Raw genomic sequence first — 14,118 nt, 5'->3', positions numbered from 1 at the left:
TCCCTGGAAGAATCCAGGTTACCGATAAATGCATTGGAACTGAGAGCGATCAGACTTTGTCTGATTCACTGGACCGAGCAGCTCCGGGGCAGCCCGGTTCGGATCCAGTCGGACAATGCCACGGCCGTGGCTTACGTCAATCACCAAGGGGGCACCAAGAGTGTTCTGGCGGCCATAGAAGTGGCCAGCATTCTTCGTTGGGCGGAACGATTTGTTCCAGCTCTCTCCGCGGTATTCATTCCGGGGGTGGTGAATTGGCAGGCAGATTATCTCAGCCGTCAGATTCTGGATCAAGGGGAATGGTCTCTTCATCCAGAGGTATTTCACCAACTGTGCCTTCGTTGGGGCACCCCGGATGTGGATCTGTTGGCATCTCGGCTCAACAGGAAGGTGCGGAGGTTTGTAGCTCGCTCCTGCGATCCTCTAGCAGACGCGCTGGTCGCCCCGTGGGGGCAGTATCAGCTACTGTATGCCTTCCCTCCTCTCAGGTTGCTGCCGAAACTTCTTCGCAGGATAGAGGTGGAGGGAATTCCAGTTATCCTGGTAGCTCCGGACTGGCCTCGTCGGGCCTGGTACGCCGACCTGGTCAGGCTGGTCGCAAACGTTCCTTGGCGACTTCCTCTCAGGGAGGATCTGCTGTATCAGGGACCGATCTTCCATCCTGCTTTACGATCGCTGGCTTTAACGGCCTGGCTATTGAGACCCAGGTGCTGAAGGACAAAGGGTTGTCGGCTTCAGTTATTCCTACTCTAATTAAAGCAAGGAAAGCGACTTCCAGAAAGGTCTATCATCGCTCATGGAAGTCTTATATCGCGTGGTGTGAATCCCTTGGGTTTCCTCCACGTTCTTACTCGGTGGCCCGAATATTGGCTTTTCTGCAAAAGGGGGTTGAGCAGAAACTGTCCTTGAGCACTAACAAGGGTCAGGTTTCAGCGTTGGCAATCTTCTTTCAGAGGCCTCTGGCTACTCATTCCTTGGTGCGGAGTTTCATCCAGGGGGTGCGGCACCTGGCTCCGCCGGTGCGCACGCCCTTACCGCCCTGGGATCTTAATTTGGTGTTGTCGGTTCTTCAGAAACCTCCCTTTGAAAATATTAGGGAGATTCCCTTGCTTACTTTATCCCAGAAGGTGGCCTTTTTGGTGGCTATCACTTCTGCACGCAGGGTGTCAGAACTGGCCGCATTGTCCTGTCGTTCCCCATATCTGGTGGTTCATAGGGATAAGGTGGTTCTTCGTCCGAATCCATCCTTCCTTCCTAAGGTGGTTTCAGATTTTCATCTAAATGAAGATATTGTATTGCCTTCCCTGTGTCCTAAGCCCACTCATCCTCGGGAGTTTGCGTTGCATTCCTTGGATGTGGTTCGGGCGATCAGGGTATACTTGAATACTACGGACTCGTTTCGTAAGACGGATTCACTTTTTGTGATCACAGATGGCCCTAAAAAGGGGTTGCCTGCATCTGCCGCGACTATCTCCAGATGGATCAGACAGACGGTGGTACAGGCTTATTCTATTAAGGGTCGGGATCCTCCGTTCCCTGTTAAGGCACACTCCACCCGGGCGCTTAGTGCTTCCTGGGCCTTTCGCCATCAGGCGTCAATACTTCAGGTTTGCAAGGCGGCTACATGGTCGTCGGTTCATACCTTTGCAAAATTTTATAAAGTTGATGTGATGGCATCGGCGGATGCCTCTTTTGGCCGCAAGGTTCTGCAGGCCGCTGTTTGAGGAGACCGTTGGTCTACCTCGAGGGTTTTTTTCTGTTGGGTTTTCAGTTGAGTCTCATCCTTTTGTCTGATGAGCCTTTAAGACTTCTAGTTGGCACCGGTTGGGCCTTCTGGATTGGATTTTGATTTCCGTTATCCCACCCCTCATTTGTGGCACTGCTTTGGGACGTCCCAATTGATATTAATCAAGAGGACTGCGTCTGTCAATGAGCGACAGAGAAAATTGGATTTTTGTAAGAACTTACCGTAAAATCCTTTTCTCTTAAGCTCATTGACAGACGCAGTACCCGCCCCTCTGTTTATGAGTTGGGTTGGGTTAAATTCTCTGACACTGCTTTGTGACATAACTAACATCCTGTAGCAGGGAGAGAGAGGATATACCCTCTGGGACTGCCCCTAAGGTGTGGCCAGAACGTTTTCTTCTGCCTAGTGTCCTACTCCTGTAGAGGGCAGTATAACCCAATTGATATTAATCAAGAGGACTGCGTCTGTCAATGAGCTTAAGAGAAAAGGATTTTACGGTAAGTTCTTACAAAAATCCAATTTTTTTTGGTTTCTCTGAGGGTTCGTTGTTCCGGGGGAGCTCCTGTTTCTGGTTGAGTTCTGTTTTACCTGGTTGGCTACGTTTGGCCATTGGGGCATTCAGGTTTTTTGTTCCGGTCTTGTTTCCCGTCCCTCATGTTTTTATTGCTTTGGGACATCCCTATAGTCTATGATTAAGCAGAGCTGCGTCTGTCGAACGATAGAGAAAACTGGATTTTAGTAAGAACTTACTGTAAAATCCTTTTCTCTGAAGTTCGACAGATGCAGCACCCACCCCTCTACTTTTGAGTTATAGGGTCTTTTTTTCTGTCACTGCTTGCAACATAACTGTTTGGTATAGCAGAGCCTGATGGGTTATGCAGCCTGGGACAGCCCCTATAGGCGTGGACAAGCCTTTTTTTCCACCTAGTGCCTATCCCTATTGGGAGGAGCATAACCCTATAGTCTATGATTAAGCAGAGCTGTGTCTGTCGAACTTCAGAGAAAAGGATTTTAAGGTAAGTTCTTACAAAAATCCAGTTTTCTCTTTCGTCCACCGACGGACGTAGCTGCTGCTTTAAATCATAGACGGATGGGTAATAAGCCCCTCCCACTAGGACTGACCAGGTAGAGCCACAGGCTTTGACACGCCCAGTGGGGCGGGATCCCTGGGTTATTACCCCTGGCCTCACCAGTGCATCTTCAGGTTTAGCTGCCTGGTCTTAGGAGTGGCCAAACAGCTCCCTGCTGGGACCTTTTGTCCTAGCTCTGTTTTTAACGTCTTAAAGGGAACCTTTTTTTTTTTTGCTGCTGACTCCAGTTCCTGTGGAATACAGGCTGGGTTTCAGGCTGGCTATATGAGAGCGCTTGCAGACCGTAGCTCCGCGCTGGGTCTCCATAGCGATTATAGTCCCGCGGACGGGGACTGAATTGTGGGTGAAACACCCCGCTGGGACGCACACACCTGACATGCTAGTGTTGCAGCGTGCCCCTTGGCCGACAGCACCCTCACTGCAGTGCAGAGACAGTCTTTCAGGAAGGACGCCCACCCTCAGCAGCGTGGTTCGGTAAGTACAGTCCCCCCGTCTGGTTAGCGGGCCTGGGGCGGACTTGGGCTCCTCCATAGGTGTGTAGGACCCTCAGGAACCCATACCTCCTACCACCCTCCTCCACTATGAGGGGTCACCTGGGACCTTCCCCTCCTACCCTGGGCTCTGGACCCCTGGGACACTTTTAGTGGCAGGTCCCCTATGTAAGTCGCCTCAGGTGCTATACCGGGTAGTAGACAGTGGGGGGGGGCCTTGGAGGGGGGTACATGGTTGCGCTGCATACCTCTACCTTGGGGGGGGGGGGTTCATCCGCTAGGATGACCTCCGCCAAGACTCCCAGGCCTGTTACTAGGGTAGGCCTCACTAAGCCCGAGGTCACCTGCTCATCGACGCAAAGCCGCCATTTTGCCATGGCCTGCAGCATTAACAGGCCTCGGCAGCCTGCCTGGGTATCCCTATCACTGTAATTTTGCTGGAGCCGGAGACAAAACCGCACAGGAGCTTCTGGCTCTTGTGGGCAGGGGCATTTCCTTCTACCTTCTCTTCTCCACGCTGCAGATGGACCTTGCTGTGTTATCCATGTGGTAACTACTCTAGAGGAGTTTATATACCCTGGCCTTCACCTTTTCATCTTCAGAGGGGTTTCAGGCCTTTAGGGGGCTTAGGATTATCCCCCGGAATAGCACTGCGTGCATCGCGATCACCTCCTAAAGGCGCAGTGCACGCCGGTAGTGGCGGACTTGCAGGGACCTGTGGTGCCTTTGTAACCTCACTTAGCCTCAGGGGCGTTAATATTTGGTGATTGGGCACGGATTGCTCCCTCTTAGGCCATTGCTCCTGTTTTCAGGAGAAGCTTCTGTTTAACCCCTTGCGGTGCAGGTTCTGGTGTTTCCCCGTTTCCCTGTCTGCTCTTTACATTCTTACTGTGCAAACCTACTGTTTGGCCATATGTCTAACATGGATTCCCCAAGTTTGTCTGCGACCCCCGATGTATGGTTTTGGGCCCGCTTCTGACGATGATGTGACTTTATTGTCTGTGATGCAAGAAATGTCCAGAAAAATGGACACATTTATTGCAGCAGTATTTACTAAGAAACGCCCTCGGTCCTCGCCTGTCTCATCTCAGACTTCTTAGGCCGATATGGTAGCCGGAAACGCAGACCCCCTTTTGGAGGATACGTCCCCGCATTCAGACTTTTTTGACGCGGAAGAGGATGTTTCCACACCCGCCTTGGCACAGGAAAAGGCGCTGCTTTGATATCCTCAGTGAGGGACACCCTAAAAATCACGGATGCCATTTCTAAATCGCAAGGAGCCTTGGTATCATTTGGATCCCTAAGGGCAAAGAATTCGGCCAAGGTTTTCCCTTGTCCCGAAGTCTTGTCCGCCTTAGTGAAGGCACAATGGCGGCGACCTAATCGCACGCATGCAATTCCAAAACGTTTGGCTAGACGATATCCGTTTTGAGGAAGAGATCTTACGCAAATGGACGGTCCCCCCTAAGGTGGACCCCCAGATATGCATTATTCACAAAGCCATGGTTTTACCGGTGGCAGAATCCTCCTCTCTCCCGGATCCGGTTGACAGACGTATTGAGGTCTTATCCCAACACCTGTATACGGTAGTGGGATCTATTCTCATGCCTGCCCTGACTACCATTCTAGTCTCTCTGGCTATGTTTGAATGGGTAAAGGCTCTGAGAGAGGCACTGACGGTAACCCCGTTGCGTCATCTGCCCTGGAACTCGCTGACGGTCGGGAAGTGTGCTCATCAGAAGTGCGATCTGGCTAAAGTCCTGGTCGGCCGCACAGGCTTCTAAGAAGCTTTTGGCAGATCTTCCCTTTCAGGGTGATCGCCTTCTTGGTTCCTCCTTGGATGACTTGATCAAAACGGTCACTGGGGGAAAAGAGCACACTCCTTCCTCACTCGACTACAGGTAAGTCTCCCTCACATAAGCGAGGTCCTTCCTTTACAGCCCAGAAGCGTCTTTTTCGTGCGACCGTAACGCAGAAAACCAAACAGATTTTGGGCGGAAAAGGATCTGGGAAACGGTGGGCTGGTAAGCAAAAATCCTCTGCCCCCAGCACCTCCAAGCAGACCCCTTCTGCCTGACCCCCACTCTGTTGGATCCTTGGACCTCACTGTTGCCGTGGCATATGTCAATTTATCAAGGGGGCACCAGGAGTGCCCTGGCGGCTCTGGAGGTAGCCGAGATCCTGCGCTGGGTAGAGGACTACGTCCCGGCCCTATCCGCCGTGTACATTCCCGGCATAAACAGTTGACAGGCGGACTACCTGAGTTGTCAAACCCTGGATCAGGGAGAGTGGTACCTGCATCCACAGGTGTTCCACCAGCTGTGTCTCCGGTGGGGGACCCCAAATGTGGATGTGTTCGCCTCCAGACAAAACAGGAAAGTTTGTGGCTTGGTCCAGAGATCCTCTGACTGACGCAGTAGACGCCCTGGTGGCTCCCTGGAGCCATTCTGGGCTAATTTATGCGTTTCCTCCGCTGAAACCTTTATCTCGCCTGCTACGCGGGGTCGAGTTGGAGGGGATTCCGTTAATTCTGGTGGCTCCCGATTGGCCCCTTAGATCCTGGTATGCCAACGTGATTCGGCTGAAGATTGTAGATCCGTGGACACTTCCTCTGCGGGAAGATCTTCAGTCTCAGGGTCCGATCTTCCATCCTGCTTTACAGTTGCTGACTTTGACGGCTTGGCTGTTGAGAGCAAGGTGTTAAAGGACTTGGGTCTGTCCAATTCTGTGTCCACTGCTTGGAAGATTTATCATTGCACGTGGAAAGTGTACATTGCTTGGTGCGAATTGCTGAAGCTGCTTCCTAGATCCTTTGCTATCAGATCCTGACCTTTCTACAGAAAGGGGTTGACCAAAGTTTGGCGTTGGGCATTAAGTGTCAGATCTCAGCCTTGGCTGTGTACTTCAACGCCCTCTGGCTATGCACTCTTTGATTCGTACGTTTCTTCAGGGGGTTTGCCATTTGGCTTCCCCCAGGAGGTCTCCGTTACCTCCTTGGGACCTTAATTTGGTTCTATTGGTTCTCTCAGAAATCTCCTTTCGAGAATATAAGACACATTTCCTTGCTCGCCTTGTCGCAGAAAGTTGCCTTTTTAGTGACTATAACTTCTGTGCGCAGGGTTTCTAAACTAGCGGTGCTATCTTGCTGCTCTCCTTATCTGGTAATACACAGGGATAAGATAGTGTTATGGCCTAATCTGTCGTTTCTTCCTAAGGTGGTTTCAGACTTCCATCTGAGCAAAGACATAGTGCTTCCGTCACTCTGTCTGAAACCTTCACATCCTAAGGAAATTGCCTTGCATTGCTTGGATGTGGTTCGGGCGATACGGTGTATCTGGAGACTGCTGAGTCCTTTCGAAAGTCGGACTCTGTGAATACAGATGAACCCCGTAAGGGTCAGGCTGCATCTGCGGCGACCATCTCTCGATGGATCTGACAGACGGTGGTGAAAGTGTATTTTCCTAAGGGCAAGGTTCCTCCTTTCCCTGTCACGGCTCACCCTATGCGGGCATTGAGTGCCCCTTGGGCTTTCCGCCATTAGGCGTCAGTGATGCAGGTTTGCAAAGCGACCACTTGGTCGTCTGTACATACGTTCACCAAGTTTTTCAGAGTGGATGTGTTGGCATCCTCGGATGCGTCCTTTGGCTGCAAGGTTTTGCAGGCTGCCATTTAAGGAGCAGTCTACTTTTCCTTCTCCTTTATGGTTTTGCTACAATTGAGCCCCATTTATTGCTTGTTGGGCTCCATATTATATAGTGGGCTATGTTACCCGTGGGAATTGCTTTCTTTTAAGTTTGTCCTTTCCCCACCCCTCAGTGGTTACTGCTTTTGGACATCCCATCCGTCTATGATTTTAAAGCAGCAGCTACGTCCACCGATGGATGTAGCTCCCACCCCTCTTTTCTCTGAAGAGTTGGGTTTTGGTTATTCACTGCTTGCAACTAAACTGAAGATGCAAAGGTGAGGCCAGGGGTAATAACCTAGGGACCCCACCCCCTGGGCGTGTCAAAGCCTTTGGCTCTACCTGGTCACTCCTAGTGGGAGGGGCTTATTACTAGGGATGGACCGATTATCGATACATCGGAATCTGCCCCTGAGGTTACAGATATTGCCGATATTTGGGGAAAGTGCTGTATCGGAGTGATGCCTGCAGCTAGAGGCATCACCCGATACCGGTGTCCATAACCGACGGTCGGCTGTCTTGTGTTGACAACTGATGCAGCTGAGAAGCCGCTCGGTTGTCATTACAAGGAGCGAGAGGGGATGCCCCCTCCCGCCGCCTTGCGCGGCTTGCCCGGGTCTCCCGTCCCACCGGCCAATACCGATATCGGATGACCAAAATATCGGTATCGACATTAAAAAAACGTTATAAGTCGATCACTACTTATTACCCATCCGTCTGATTTAAAGCAGCAGCTACATCCGTCGGTGGACTCAGAGAAAGGGATTTTACGGTAAGTAAAAAATCCAATTTTTTCTATTTGGGTAGAGGTTATAACCCCTGTCCTATTTTATTTAGAAAAAAAAAAAACTCAAATGCAGAATTATTATATAATCATATATTCTGTGTACACTGTCACACACACACACACACACACACTCTAGTGGTTAGCACTTTCGCCTAGCAGCAAAAGGGTTGCTGGTTCGAATCCCAACCACGACACTACCTGCCCGAAGTTTGCATTTCCTGCCTGTGTGGGTTTCCTCCGGGTACTCCGGTTTCCCCCTACACTCCAAATACATGCTGGTAGGTTAATTAGATCCTGTCTAAATTGGCCCTACTATGTGTATGTATGATTTAGGGTTAGGGACCTTAGATTGTAAGCTCCTTGAGGTACCTGCTATATGTAGATATATATACAGTGGGGATCGAAAGTTTGGGCACCCCAGGTAAAAATTTGTATTAATGTGCATAAAGAAGCCAAGGAAAGATGGAAAAAATCTCCAAAAGGCACAAATTACAGATTAGACATTCGTATATGTCAACAAAAGTTAGATTTTATTTCCATCATTGACACTTTCAAAATTACAGAAAACAAAAAATGGTGTCTGCAAAAGTTTGGGTACCCTGCAGCATTTATAGCATGCACTGCCCCCTTTGCAAGGCTGAGACCTGCCAGTGTCATGGATTGTTCTCAATCACCATCTGGGAAGACCAGGAGATGTCAATCTTAAAGGTTTTAAATGCCCAAACTCATCTGACCTTGCCCCAACAATCAGCACCATGGGATCTTCTAAGCAGTTGTCTAGGAAACTGAAAATAGTTGATGCTCACAAAGCTGGAGAAGGCTATAAGAAGATAGCAAAGCGTTTTCAGATGTCAATATCCTCTGTTCGGAATGTAATTAAGAAATGGCAGTCATCAGGAACAGTGGAAGTTGAAGCAAGTTCTGGAAGACCAAGAAAAATATCAGACAGAACAGCTCGCAGGATTGTGAGAAAAACAATTCAAAACCCACGTTTGACTGCAAGATCCCTCCAGAAAGATCTGGCAGTGCTGGCAGACACTGGAGTTGTGGTACACTATTCCATCAGACGAAAACCTATTCTATGTCCTCACCACAAAAATCAGCGGTTGAACTTTGCAACTGAACATATAGACAAGCCTGATGCATTTTGGAAACAAGTTCTGTGGACCGATGAGGTTAAAATTTAACTTTTTGGCCGAAATGAACAAAGGTACGTTTGGAGAAGGGGCACAGAATTTAATGAAAAGAACCTCTGTCCAACTGTTAAGCATGGGGGTGGATCAATCATGCTTTGGGGTTGTATTGCAGCCAATGGCACAGGGAACATCTCACGAGTAGAAGGAAAAATGGATTCAATAACAACATTTCAGCAAATTTTGGATGGTAACTTGATGCCATCTGTGAAAAAGCTGAACTTAGAGAGGATGGCTTCTACAAATGGATAATGATCCTAAACACACCTCAAAATCCACGGGGGATTACATCAAGAGGCGTAAACTGAAGGTTTTGCCATGGCCTTCACAATCTCTTGACCTCAACATAATTGAAAATCTATGGATAGACCTTAACCTCCCCCCATCCGCGCTACAGCCTATATACGGCTGCAGCGCGGACTTGAATTTTCGGGAGGCCGTTTTTAAACGGCCTCCCAGTGACACGCCCCCCGCGCGCTCCCGCGAGCGCGCAGCGGGGAAAATCTGTGTCGGCCGTGTCCCTTGGACACGGCCGATCACAGATCGTGGTGAATGGCCAATCACAGCGCCCATTCACCACGTGATCGGGCCGACCAATGAGCGATGATCTCCTATGTAAACATATGAGATCATCTCTCATCGCCGGCGCTCCTTCCTCACACGGAGCCTGCAGTGTGAGGAAGGAGGGGGAGCCTCACAGCGCCGGGGACACAGAGACATGTAATCAGGGCACCGATCACCAGTGCCCTGATTACTAAAAGGTAAAAACATACACACAGTGCCCCCCCATCAGTGCCCACAGTACCCGCCATCAGTGCCCCCATCAATGCCCACAATCAGTGCCCATAGTGCTGCCAGTCAGTGCCCATCAGTGCCTGCTCATCTAGGCACTGATGAGCACTGACTGGCAGCACTATGGGCACTGAGTGTGGGCACTGAGTGTGGGCACTGATGGTGCTGCCCATCAGTGCCACCCGTCAGTGTCCAGTGCCATCCGCCAGTGCCCATCAGTGCCGCCTCTCAGTGCCCAGCAGTGCCACCTCTCAGTGCCACCTCTCAGTGCCCAGCAGTGCCGCCTATCAGTGCTCATCAGTGCGGCATATTAGTACCTCCTCATCAGTGCCCATAAGTGCCACCTCATCAGTGCCCATAAGTGCCACCTCATCAGTGCCCATCAGTGCAGCCTATCGGTGCCGCCTCATCAGCGCACATCAGTGAAGGAGAAAAATTTATTTTCAAAATTTACTCACAGAAAATAAGAAACTTTTTTTTTTTTCAAAATTTTCTGTCTTTATTCTTTTTTTTTTGTAAAAAATAAAAAACCCAGAGGTGATTACATACCACCAAAAGAAAGCTCTATTTGTGTGAAAAAAATAATAAAAATTTCATATGGGTACAGTGTAGCATGACCGCGCAATTGTCATTCAAAGTGTGACAGCGCTGAAAGCTGAAAATTGGCCTGGATGGGAAGGGTGTTTAAGTGCACAGTAGGCAAGTGGTTAAAAGAGCAGTGCATGACAGACAGCCTAGAAATCTCAAAGAACTGGAAGACTTTTGTAAGGAAGAATGGGCAAAGATACCTCAAATAAGAATTGAAAGACTCTTGGCTGGCTACAAAAAGTGTTTACAAGTTGTGATACTTGCCAAAGGGGGCAGTACAAGATATTAACTCTGCAGGGTGCCCTGCGCCATTTTTTTGTTTTCTGTAATTTTGGAAGTGTAAATGATGGAAATAAAATCTAACTTTTGTTGAAATATTATAAGAATGTCTAATCTGTATTTTGATGCCTTTTTGGAGATTTTTCCATCTTTCCTTGGCTTCTTTATGCACATTAATACAAATTTTTACCTGGGGTGCCCAAATTTCGATCCCCACTGTATAATATTTTCAGAAATGTCATCCAATGGCAGCCCTTCTAGATTTTGCTAATGAAAGGTTTATTTTATTATGTGGTATTTCATTTTAGTGTTATTTGGATTTATTTATTTAAAGTTTCTGTTTGTTTCTTCTAGACAGTGCAGTTTGTTCAGGGAATTTTTGTAGAAAAATATGATCCCACTATAGAGGATTCATACAGAAAGGTAAGCTGACAAGACTTTATGTAACTTAAAGTATATTATTAGTGTTTAATGCTTAAAGTGTTTAATGTTACAAAGAAAATTAAAATTTGAATGAAGACCCTACCCCATGCCTCTGGTCCTCGCTGCATTTACCTTCGTAGGTAATTAATGGTCACTGCCGGTGCAATCGATGTAACGGTCTGGGAATTTTAATTCACCACTTTTTTTTTTTCTGTAGATCTTCCAGGTTTTTATTTTTTTTTAGATGTAGTAGGAATTTTGTATATTGGGGGTGCGTGTGCATAATAATTGAGTTTTGTATTGTTTTGATAAACATTTGCGGAATTGCCTACAACCATTCTAAAAAATCATTAGCGGTATCTTTTTTTATTTTACTGGTCCTGTGCTTTCAGAAAAGGCATTGTTGAACAGTGAGAAAAAAGGGAAAAGTTGCACGGATGGTCTGGCCACCCGAGGTCAAAAGTGTAACAAGGGGCCTGGTAGTGAAAGTTAACTTACTGCTACTCAACACTGTTTCATTTCAATTTTCCGCATATGAATCTTCCTAGTCTCTAGGAAGGCTGTCTCAAAGACAGATTGAGGCACTCTTTGAAAACACCTATTAAGGAGAATTATCAGAGTGGTACAGGATCAAGCCTGCAGCAGTCTTTTTAACATAAAAAATGAAGCAGATGCTGCTCCTAATTAAAGGGGCGCAAGCCCCTTTGTTAGTAGTGATCTGCTCCCTATTTGGTGTGGCTGTGACTAGAGATGTAAAATTTCTGGAAATTTTGAAGCTTGGAAAAAAAACTGTTTTTTTTTTGGGTGGGGGGGATGGAACTTTTTGGAAAAATTTTTAAAAAATGCTACTTTAGCACTTTTTTGTCTTTTATAAGATTGAAAGTCGTTCTGTTACTTTAGGAACATAAAATATGACTATGGACAATTTGACTTGGCATAAAATTATCACAATTAGCATATTAAAAATATAGTGAAGCCAAACAATTATCACAAACAGAATTTTCTTTTTTATAATATTTGTAACAAACTACTAGAGTTTATGTGGAACAGCCAAAAAGCCTCCACAAAACAATTTTGAAAACCAAAAGTAAAAATTTTTCATATTTCCTCTCAGCAGTATTAAATAAAAATAAAAACCCTATTCTCGTAAAAAAAGCAAAACTGAAACCTTTTTCTTGTTACAATAGCAGCACAGCACCTCCTAAAGGAAGAAATGCATACTGTTCTTGCATTGGAGGGTTCAGTTTGTTACCTAGTACTTTTTTGTCCTCAGTCAGTACACAGAAATTAGAATAATCTGATATCATACATTTTTTTTTTTTTTAGGAATGATTTGGAAAATATTTGAACACCCTGTCTTTTCATCATGTTAAAATAAAATATTCCACATTTTTTTTTTTTTCAATTTTTCCAATTAAAAAAAAGCCTTCAGGAAAAAAGAGTTTTTTTTCCGAATTTTTTCCCCTTTCCCCTGATGTGTCCCCGATCCCATTAATGGTCTGTGACTTTAAGCGGATAGAGCCACCTAGTGCTGTGTGCAGGCAGCCCATTCAAGTCTTTTTGAATGTACTCTTGTCAGATTTTGGGTTCCTCACCCACACAGCTGCCAATTTGGGATGAGCGGCTGTGTCTGTGCAACTGCTGCCTTTCCATAAACATAAATAGGCTGCCTGTACAAAGCACCTGGTGGCTCTAGCCTCTTAACCACTTAACGACTGCCCACAGTACATTTACATTATCACTTTGAGGTTCAATACCGTTGTTATGGCAGCAGCTAGCTGTCATAACACCATATTTTCTCTTTCGTTCATCAACAGACACAGCGCTTCATAAATCATAACTACTGCCGCGGTGCCGACCGCAGCTACGCGATAGGTCGGCTGTGACATTGCCTCATGGACAGAGGCTGGCCCGCGAGTTAAACGTCTCGCAGGTTTGCATACGACCAGGCTTGGGTCTAAGTTGCAGCAGTCCCTTAGCTGACAGCTCCCCTACTCCAGTGGGTGAGGATTCTGTCTGGAGCCTTACCTGCACCATGGAAGGGTAAGTACAGTCCCCCCTCTCCCCTTTTTTTTGGGGTGGACGCGGGTAACTTTGAGGGACGGTCGGACCTGCCTGCAGGTTCCCTCCTCCCATCCTTAAAAATTCCTCAGTGAGCTTGGCTTCCCCCACTCACTTTCCCCCATGTCTGGACCTAGAGTCTGGTGGGGGTCTCGGGTCGGAGGATGCAGCGGAGACCCCTGGGGTCTCCCCCGCTATCCTCACTCTGTAAGGGTCCTGGGATAGTGTGTCCTGTCCTGGTAGTCTGGAGGGGTCCCAGAGTAGGAGACCCCTAGGTGCATGCCCCACGGTTTGCAGTGTGGGTATAGTGCACGGGAGGTCCCCATTGCAGAGGGCACAGGGAAGATCCTGGCAGCATGCTGTAGCTGTTTGAGTCGTCAGTAGATGTTTCCGGGGAAATGGTCCTTACTAGTGATCGACCGATACTAGTTTTTTCGTTAACGATACAGATATTTTGCCGATCGCATATCAGTATCGGCCGATATTTCTCTAGCGCTCATTGACAGACGTAGTCCTCGGTGATACACCACCTTCGGGTTATGTTGCCTCCACAGGAGCAGGACTAGACAGGAAATTAAAAAGCTCTGGCCACACCCTAGGGGCAGTCCCAGAGGGTATATCCTCTCTCTCTCTGCCTCAGCAAATCAGTTATTTTCTGTCTAGTTAGGAGTAAGGACCTAGATACCTTGCTGGGATCTTAGGTCCTGGCAAGAATTTTTTCTTAAAGGATTTTTTAGACAGCTTTTTTTTTCTCCAGTGTTCCTGTGAGATCTTCAAGCAAGAAAGCTGAACTGGGCGACGGGCTGGATGTTGAGATCCGGTGGTCACCCCAGTTCAGCCTACGAGCGCGTGCAGGCCATAGCTCCGCGCTGGGTCGGCCGCGACAAAGTCCCATTAAAGGACTGTCCACGCGAGTTAAACGTCTCGCTGAAACGCCAAAGACCATGAGTCACGGCGTCCGTATCGGTCGACAGCCCTCCCGCC

The 14,118-nt window shown here is 47.7% G+C and overlaps 1 protein-coding gene across 1 annotated transcript in view; it reads left to right on the top strand.

The window, feature by feature from the left end:
* Positions 1-14,118, top strand: part of RAP1A (RAP1A, member of RAS oncogene family) — a 171,621-nt gene that overhangs the window by 87,394 nt on the left and 70,109 nt on the right. The window contains exon 4 of the mRNA XM_082244866.1: positions 11,005-11,073. Coding sequence (XP_082100992.1) covers positions 11,005-11,073 — 69 coding nt within the window. The remainder of the gene's footprint in view (positions 1-11,004; positions 11,074-14,118) is intronic.

Source organism: Pelophylax lessonae (assembly GCF_965119305.1).
Source record: "Pelophylax lessonae genome assembly, chromosome: 2".
Taxonomy (NCBI): domain Eukaryota; kingdom Metazoa; phylum Chordata; class Amphibia; order Anura; family Ranidae; genus Pelophylax; species Pelophylax lessonae.
This window is presented reverse-complemented; position numbering and strand designations above follow the sequence as displayed.